This window comes from Myripristis murdjan, chromosome 11 (genome assembly GCF_902150065.1).
Source record: "Myripristis murdjan chromosome 11, fMyrMur1.1, whole genome shotgun sequence".
Taxonomy (NCBI): domain Eukaryota; kingdom Metazoa; phylum Chordata; class Actinopteri; order Holocentriformes; family Holocentridae; genus Myripristis; species Myripristis murdjan.
The window spans coordinates 1,315,283-1,324,759 of NC_043990.1; the positions used below are offsets into that span (position 1 = coordinate 1,315,283).

Sequence of the window (9,477 nt, forward strand, 5' to 3'; positions counted from 1 at the left end):
AAAATTAAGATTATTTGCCCTCGTTTGGCAGTTATCCCTTTCTAAAATGCTGTGTAAATAAGAAAGCCAATTTCCGTTGACTTTTTATGTTTCTGCAAACCATGGATACGCTGAAATCTCGATGTTTCTTAGCAGGTAGAGCAGCCCATTAGCTGATGTTAGCTTTAGACATTAAAACTACTTGGTTAAGGTTGGAAAAATGTTTGTTGTCATGGTTAAGGTTATAAAAACTCATGGTTGAACTCATGGTCAGTTTGCAATAGTCAAGTCTGGAAGTGATGAATGCATGGCTGACCTTTTCTAAATCTGCTGGAGAGAGGAATGACCTGATTTTAGAGACTTGTCGGAGGTGTGCAAAGCAGGACTGCATTACTTTAGTCACCTGATCATCAAAAGTCAATTCAGAATCAAAGATGACTCCTAGATTACAGGCCTCTGTACAAACATTGTTTGATAGGGCACCCAGACTGGAGGAGAGATTGTTTATGTTGCTAGTTCTGGGGCCGGAGGGAGTAGTTGTGATTACTTTTGTTTTGGAGTCGTTCAGCTTAAGAAATTTTTTTGACATCCAATTTTTAACTTCAGACAGACAAAATGTGCGAAACAACAGAGGAACCAGGTTTTAACAGGACATAGAGCTGGGTATCGTCCATGTAGCAGTGAAAATTGATACCATAACCATGCACGATTTGCCCCAGGGGTAACATGCAGGGGTGGACTGGCCGATGTGCTAAGTGGGCCGACAGTCCCCCGACACTTTTTTTTTTTTTTTATTATTATTATTATTATTGAAATAGCTGACCGTAAGATCAGTAGATCAGCGGCCCGATTGACACTGGGCTGGCCCAATCACATTGCTAAACAACCCCTTTTGCGCAGTTTGGTCCCGCCTGCATAATGATTTCGGTAAATAAAGTCATTGCAAGAGTTTGTTTACTAATCACCGGGCCGGCCCCTGAGACACGCTGCTCTGCGGCCCATTGGTTATTTTTCTTCACTGACACGGGGCTGGCCCAATCAGATCACGAGCCTGTGGCTCGGTGCGCCGGTGTGCAGTGCAACGCGGGTCGAACGTTATCTCAGGAGAGAAAATGCAAAAGTGGCGCAGAGAAACTGCGAGAAAAAAAAGCGGCTGTCAATTTTCAAACCGATCGGACTTTTTCCGCTTTTTCGTAATTTATCAATATGAATGAAGAACAGGCCCAAACAATGCCAGAGGAACACAATTCCCGATGGTAGAGCGGATAGTGCCCCCGTCTGCCGTGCAGGAGATCTTCGGTTCAATTCCCCACCCGGACAAAAGGTGGATTTTACTTTATTAGCCTACCTTACTTTGTTGTTAACCATGACAGTGAAGTGATTCTTATCATTCTGCCTGTCACTGGCTAGATGACACACACAGTGGCATTTAGGGTTTCTGTAATTTTCATTTCTGTACTCTTTGTGAATTTGTAACCCAGGTGCTAAATTATTATTATCATTATTATTATTATTATTATTATTATTATTATTATTTTGCCTTGTTTTGTGTAAATAAGAAAGCCAATTTCCGTTGTTTTGGGTTTTTGTTGTTGTTGTTGTTGTTTGTTTGTTTTTTGCCTTTTTTAATGCCTTGTTCTAACTTTATGGGGAGATATATATACCAATCGAATCAGATTCAGATTTAAAGGATTTGTGTGGTATACTTTGTTTGTCGCCATGACCTTCCTATGTGCAGTTTGGGCTCATTCTCCATTCATGTTGATAGGCACCTGCACTTACTGATCTGAAATAGATGCCCAAAAGGTGTTGGCCAGTTGTAGCCTGTTCAATAGAATAAAAAAGTTCAGTTCCTATTCATCTATTGTATTTTATTGTTCCACTATAGTACTATAGGCCAGTATGATTGGGGCAGCCAAGTAATTTGACATATTTGAACAATTTTTTAAAAAGTAACGTAATAGTTACTTTTCCTGGTAATTAATTACTTTTTAGTAGAAGTAACTAGTAACTATGATTAATTACTTTTTCAAAGTAACGTGCCCAACACTGCTGATGACAGCTAACTAATTGCATGGCATTATGGTTTTAAAGAGTTGCACAGTTGTTATACACATTTAAGAGAGCAAAAAGACCGGAAAGGTGTGCGTTATCGAATGTGGTGGGCCGGTCGGGTCCAAAATGCCCGGGCTGATTTTTTGTCCCAGTCCGCCCCTGGTAACATGTAAACAGTGAATAAAAGAGGACCCAGAACAGACCCCTGGGGGACACCACAAACAAGAGAAGCACAAGAGGAGGAGGCATCTCCAAGCATAACAGAAAATGATCTATTAGACAAATAGGAGATGAACCAGTCCAGAGCCACATACAAGTTGAAATGTCAATATGAAAAGTATTTTTGGTTTAGAAACTTCAACATTTTATCATATGTGCACATGTGCCAGGGGAGGGAGTAAACAAGCAAAATGGCAGGATAAACACAATAAATACACACTGCAAAACACTCGAGAGTCATTGTTCTACTTTCACTGAAGAATGCTTAATAATTTGATGTCAATGTATGTTTAATAAAAATATATAAAAATGAAAAAATAAAAAATCTGCTGCCCTCATCTCGGAGGCCAGCTGATGACTTCTCTCTGTTGACTGCCAGCTGCAAGCCTCTGTCAGTCAGAAATACCGAACATATGAATGTGTGTCAGAGAGAGCGAGTGCAACGCCGTGGAATGAAGTTCAACCTGAACAGTCGCAGTGAACAGGTGAGCATTTAGGAGAAATGACCTGACAAAGCTCCGCCCAAAAAAAAAAACAAAAAACAAGGAAATAAAAGTTATTATTCTTCCTCTGCTCAGTAAGAAGACACTCAGACATACAGAGAAACAGCTAATGAGAATCACCTACAAACAAACCCACAACTTACACCAAGGACAGCTTGGTAGGAATGTTGGGAATACTGGGAATACTGGGAACAGTGGAATACCGCAACTTAAACCTGCTGCTGACTCTGAACACTGAATGTGAGTTTTAGAAGAACCAACAGTCATTAGACAAGGTTACTTTCAGGGAACATTCGAGAGGACGAGGTGGTGTCACGACTGACTGACTGACTTCCTGTTTGAACTGTCTGACTGGTGAGTTTTTATCTTCCCTCAGAGACAAAATGGCTTCCAGCTCAGAGGAGGATCTCTGCTGTCCTGTTTGCCATGATGTTTTCAAAGATCCTGTGGTCCTGTCATGCAGCCACAGTTTCTGTAGAGCCTGTCTGCAGAGCTGGTGGACAGAGAAACCAACAAAAGACTGCCCAGTTTGTAAGAGAAGATCTTCAAAGAGTGATCCGCCTCGGAACCTGGTGTTGAAGAACCTGTGTGAGGCCTTCTTACTGCAGAGAGACCAGAGAGCTTCAGCAGGGCCAGAGCTCCTCTGCAGTCTGCACTCTGAGAAACTCAAGCTCTTCTGTCTGGACCATCAGCAGCCAGTGTGTCTCGTCTGTCGAGATTCAGAAACTCACACCAACCACAGATTCAAACCTGTCAACGAAGCTGCACGAAACCACAAGAAGGAACTTCAGGAATCCCTGAAGCCCTTACAGGAGAAACTGGAGCTCTTTAATAAAGTTAAAGCAAACTGTGATGAAACAGCAGCGCACATTAAGGTCCAGGCCCGACGCACAGAGAGGCAGATTAAGGAGGAGTTTAAGAAGCTTCACCAGTTTCTCCAAGAGGAAGAGGAGGCCAGGATGGCCGCTCTGAGGGAGGAAGAGGAGCAGAAGAGTCGGACGATGAAGGAGAAGACGGAGGCTCTGAGCAGAGAGATAGCAGCCCTTTCAGACACAATCAGAGCCACAGAGAAGGAGCTGAGAGCTGAAGACGTCTCATTCCTGCTCAACTACAAGGCTACAGTGGAGAGAGTCCAGCGCCCCCTGCTGGAGGATCCACAGCTGCTCTCAGGAGCTCTGATAGACGAGGCCAAACACCTGGGCAACCTGAGCTTCAGCGTCTGGGACAAGATGAAGGACGTGGTCTCCTACACTCCTGTGGTTCTGGACCCCAACACCGCCAACACAGACCTCGTCCTGTCTGAAGATCTGACCAGTGTGAGACGAGGAGTGGGACGGAAACTTCCTGACAACCTAGAGAGGTTTGACCGCTTCATGGCTGTCCTGGGATCTGAGGGCTTCAGCTCAGGGACTCACAGCTGGGACGTGGAGGTTGGAGACAATACAGACTGGGAGCTGGGTGTTTTGTCAGAATCTGTCTGGAGGAAGGAAAATGTAGAGTCTGGATTATGGGGAATAGAATTCTTTGATGATCAGTACATGTCATTTTCCCCATCAAATCCAGACACCGCTCTCTCACTGGGCTACAACATCCAGAGGATCAGAGTCCATCTGGACTGGAACAGAGGACAGCTGACCTTCTCTGATCCTGACACTAACACACACATACACACCTTCACACACACTTTCACTGAGAAGCTGTTTCCAATGTTTAGCACTGGAAATGAAGTGCCTCTGAACATCTTACCAGAACAGTACAGTGATGATGATGATGATGATGATGATGATGATGATGATGATGATGATGATGATGCCACCAACAGTAATGTTAATGTGAGAGATTTGGCTGATGGTGGCAATGGTAATGATGCTGAGGGTGATGACAATACCAGTTCCTCCAGCGTTCTGGCTTTTTGGGAATGTTGTGGCCTAACATTTGCGATTTTAGAATAATTTTTGTAAAAAAAACAAAAACAAAAACAAAAACAATTGATACATGTTTTATGTTTTTTTTGTTTGCTTTTGCAAAAAACTGTTTTCTTCTGATTATCATTACTGAATGCTAAAAAAGTGAAATTCTTCATGTTTAAAGTTATAGTACACAGAACCTCACAGTAAATATTCAGTGTCATTTATACTGAAAGATGCCAAGATTTGTTCCGTGCAGCATCTGAACGCCAAAAAAAACCCCCTGAAATACACAGAACTTGTAGTGCTCGCTAGCAGCATCCTCTGTGTTTTGTGTTTCTCTGTGTGTCTTTCTCCTAATCTCCAGCAGGTGGGTTCCGGCGCAGGCGGTGGCAGCTGTTGGTTCACAGCTGCATTCCATCAGTCATCAACTACCTACAGTTTAAAACCCCGGCTCACTTTCCACTCATCGCCAGATCGTTGACGTTAACCCAGTGGTAAACGAATGCTCTGGCTGATACCTGTTTCTTTGAGACTAGAATTTCTAGTAGCCTTCCTTGTGTGTTTTCTCGCCATTCATAGTAAACTCCTCTGTGCTCCTTCCAGAAGTCCTGCCTGCTCGCTGCCTCACCAGACCCACACCTGCCTTGTCTCTCAGCCACTCCTGCCACCTGCCTTCCCTGCCACCTCCACATCCAGCAGCCCTTTCATCGCCTTCCACTCCCGGCTTCATCACCTCCTCAAACCATATCCACCTCCTCAGAAATAAACTCCTTAACCGCTGCCTTGCCTCCGTCTGCATTTTGGTCCTATTCCTGTTGTGTCCCTTTTTAACAGAACTGAACAGTAAACCCAGCAATAAATATAAATAAACTGAATAAAATCTAAATTGGAATAAATTTAAATCGGAATCCAAACTAACTCTGTATTTTCATCTACATCTGCTGATAAAAATGAAGCAATTTCATTTATGATGACAGATATCCATAACAAATAATGCTCAACCCTGTGTTCTTGTGAATACCCATAACTGAATATTGTTAATAGATATGCTTAAACAAAATAAAATGACGCAGGGTAGGTTAATAGATGTAAAGCTGACTAGGCCTCGATATCCTCCATGTCCTCCTGGAAATCCTCCCCCACTCCACCTCTTTCAGAAGCCTCGCTGGTGTGGCGCTGGCTTTGAGGGTCTAGTTTGTCATTGATCTCCTTCAGCTGCACAGCACTCGAGATCGTGAAGGTGTAACAGTTGATACATATAATTATATATGATGTTTTCTTACTTTTAATCGTTAGTAATTTATGGCCTATGCTGTGATTAACTTTAGTTTGTGGACTGGCAAAGCAGATAGATAAGGGATTGGGAAGTGATCTGATCGCTCTGTAAAGAAGGAGTGAAATCTTCTGTTCGTTGCACCTTGTGGAGCATTTCGTTCCTGTGTGTCTCTGCCTGAACACTTTTTATTTAATGTGTCACAATACAATGTAAAGATATTTTTGTCTTGTTCTTCATTGGTTGTCAGAGTGGCATCATAAATAATTCCCAAGACAAGATGCTGTTGCAGCCTAAAACCTGGTGTGTGAAAGCTGAACCAACAGCCCACTGAACAAACAAAACTTATGAAACCAAAAGAAAAAGAATAACTCTCATTACCATTGTTCCATCTTGTTCATCATTTAATGTATCAATATCTGTGAAATTATCTACATCTATGATCTGCTGACTGATCCATCCATATGTCCATCAATCAACCAATCAATCACTCAGTCAGTAACCCAAAATCACACACTAGACTACAATACCCACAAAGCAAAGCTGAGCAGCTGGTCTGACAAAGCTCCGCCCACTCTGACTGAACTCAAACAAACCAGGAAACAGGCTGTCATTCACCCACGGAGAAAACACACACACACACACACACACACACACTGAGAGACGGACAACAAGATTCACCTTCAGAACAAACCCACAACTTCCACTGAGGGAAGAACAACAGGAGGAATACTGGGAACACTGGAATACTGGAATACCACTTTAACCTGCTGTGACCAAAACACTGAGTAGAGGAGCACAAATACTCAAAGTGAAAGTAACTTTCAGGGAACTTTGCATAGCAGGGAGTGGTGCCACGTCTGACTTCCTGTTTGAACTGTCTGCCTGGTGAGTTTTTATCTCAGAGATAAAATGGCTTCTAGATCAGAGGAGGATCTCTGCTGTCCTGTCTGCCAGGACGTCTTTAAAGATCCTGTGGTCCTGTCATGCAGCCACAGCTTCTGTAGAGCCTGTCTGCAGAGCTGGTGGACAGAGAAACCAACAAAAGACTGTCCAGTCTGTAAGAGAAGATCTTCAAAGAGTGATCCGCCTCGTAACCTTGTGTTGAAGAACCTGTGTGAGGCCTTCTTACTGCAGAGAGACCAGAGAGCTTCAGCAGGGTCAGAGCTCCTCTGCAGTCTGCACTCTGAGAAACTCAAGCTCTTCTGTCTGGACCATCAGCAGCCAGTGTGTGTCGTCTGTCTGCATTCAGAAACTCACACCGACCACAGATTCAGACCCGTCAACGAAGCTGCACGAAACCACAAGAAGGAACTTCGGGAATCCCTGAAGCCCTTCCTGGAGAAACTGAAACGTTTTAATAAAGTTAAAGCAAACTGTGATGAAACAGCAGAGCACATTAAGGTCCAGGCCCGACGCACAGAGAGGCAGATTAAGGAGGAGTTTAAGAAGCTTCACCAGTTTCTCCAAGGGGAAGAGGAGGCCAGGATCGGCGCTCTGAGGGAGGAAGAGGAGCAGAAGAGTCGGACGATGAAGGAGAAGACAGAGGCTCTGAGCAGAGAGATAGCAGCCCTTTCAGACACAATCAGAGCCATAGAGAAGGAGCTGAGAGCTGAAGACGTCTCATTCCTGCTCAGCTACAAGGCTACAGTGGAGAGAGTCCAGCGCCCCCTGCTGGAGGATCCACAGCTGCCCTCAGGAGCTCTGATAGACGAGGCCAAACACCTGGGCAACCTGAGCTTCACCGTCTGGGACAAGATGAAGGACGTGGTCTCCTACGCTCCTGTGGTTCTGGACCCCAACACTGCTGATCCAGGACTTGTCCTGTCTAAAGATCTGACCAGCGTGAGACGAGGACAGAGACAGAAAGTTCCTGACAACCCAGAGAGGGTTACCAACTACAACTCTGTGCTGGGATCTGAGGGCTTCACCTCCGGGACTCACAGCTGGGATGTCGAGGTTGGAGACAATCCAGCTTGGTTTGCAGGTTTGATAGAAGAGTCTATGCCCAGGAAAGGAGACTTGTTGGATGGATTATGGGTGGTATGGTTACATTATGGTTACTATGCAGCACATTGCCCACATCAACGCACTAGTCTCACACTGAAGAAGAAGCTCCAGAGGATCAGAGTTCATCTGGACTGGAACAGAGGACAGCTGACCTTCTCTGACCCTGATACCAACACACACATACACACCTTCACACACACTTTCACTGAGAAGCTGTTTCCTTACTTTGACATTGAGGGAGACGTCCCTCTAAATATTTTACCAGCAAAGGTCTCTGTCACACTGCAACAGCACAAATACAGATGACGATGATGATGATGATGATGAATTAGATGTCATGTATTACAGGTATCACTGTTAATTTCTTTAGGGTGCTCATTTTTAGGATTCTTCAGGCAACACTGATCTGTCTGATTTGTAAATCACTGGAATCTGTTGGTGAACATCATAAACTGTGTCATCAAGTTATTGTCCTGATTATCATAATGATGTAGTTGTCAGGGTGATGGGGGCAATTTCAGGTGGAAAATGAATTTATGTGAATCTGTATTTACCATCTGTGATACCTTTTCAATAACTTAAGTTTACCCCAAAGCAGACAAGGTCTACTTTGTTAAAATTAATTTTCTTTGTGTTTAGAGCTTGGCTAAAATTTGAGTCTGTCTTATCTGAGTTGGATTCAGTTTATTTTTTGTTCCTCTTCTTTCTGTTCTCAGAATTTCTGTCCCCTGTGAGTCTGACTTCAAGTAGTTTAAACACATTTAAAATGACAGGATTGATACATGTACAGCTTTAAACTTTGCATTTAGATTTGCATATGTCTTCTAATTTGCTTCAAAACAACACTGCAATTGTAATTTCAATGCCAAACAAATATTATTAAAGATAAATAGAAATTACCTAATATTATTATTATTACTATTATTATTATTATTACCTAATATTTCTGAGGAGGTTAATCTTCACGATTTGGTAGCCTCTTACAATAGTTGTATGTAGTGTATGTTTTCTTGTGGAGATTATTATGAGTTAGCTGTGTTTAAAAGGTGCCAGGAATATCTGCAGAAACCTGAACGGTGCTCTTCTGTGAAATAATGTCTTATTTTGTTAATTCCAAACCGGATAATGACCCTCGTCCTTCACAACGCTGCATGGAGATCAGCCAGTTTCCAGTGTGAATTAAACAAATAATACAGTGCAGGTTTTTAAAGAGTATATGTTCTATATCTTCTATTTTTTTCTATATTGTTGCATGTAGAACTTGTTGCATAATTTACTTGTGGAAAAATGGAAAAGCCAAAGAAAAACAACCTGAAATTCCATGGCTGCACCAATAATTGCAGAATAAAAATCATGAACGTTTACATCAGATAAATATTTTGCATCCATTTGTTTTTTTCTCCTGTGACAATTTCGTCTATGAATGCAATAAGTCCATCAATGTAATCAATACACCAATGTAATCAACATGTAAATGAATGAATGTAATCAATCGGTGAGTGTGATCAACTGTTTTATTTGTGATGTT

General features: G+C 42.7%; 2 protein-coding genes across 2 annotated transcripts; both read left to right on the plus strand.

Annotated features, from left to right (window-relative positions):
* Nucleotides 1-2,858: 2,858 nt before the first annotated feature.
* On the plus strand, nucleotides 2,859-5,508 carry LOC115367774 (E3 ubiquitin-protein ligase TRIM39-like). Its single transcript, XM_030063690.1, has 2 exons — nucleotides 2,859-5,160; nucleotides 5,270-5,508. The coding sequence occupies exon 1, from the start codon at nucleotides 3,140-3,142 to the stop codon at nucleotides 4,706-4,708; it is 1,569 nt and encodes a 522-aa protein (XP_029919550.1). The 5' UTR covers nucleotides 2,859-3,139; the 3' UTR covers nucleotides 4,709-5,160; nucleotides 5,270-5,508.
* A 1,343-nt stretch (nucleotides 5,509-6,851) lies between these two features.
* On the plus strand, nucleotides 6,852-8,408 carry LOC115367776 (tripartite motif-containing protein 35-like). Its single transcript, XM_030063692.1, has one exon. It carries the CDS (start codon nucleotides 6,852-6,854, stop codon nucleotides 8,253-8,255), a length of 1,404 nt encoding a protein of 467 aa, XP_029919552.1. The 3' UTR covers nucleotides 8,256-8,408.
* The last annotated feature ends 1,069 nt before the right edge of the window (nucleotides 8,409-9,477 follow it).

Excerpts from the sequence above, each read along its gene's own strand:
- LOC115367774 (XM_030063690.1), top strand. The coding sequence starts at position 3,140 with ATGGCTTCCAGCTCAGAGGAGGATCTCTGCTGTCCTGTTTGCCATGAT.
- LOC115367776 (XM_030063692.1), top strand. The coding sequence starts at position 6,852 with ATGGCTTCTAGATCAGAGGAGGATCTCTGCTGTCCTGTCTGCCAGGAC.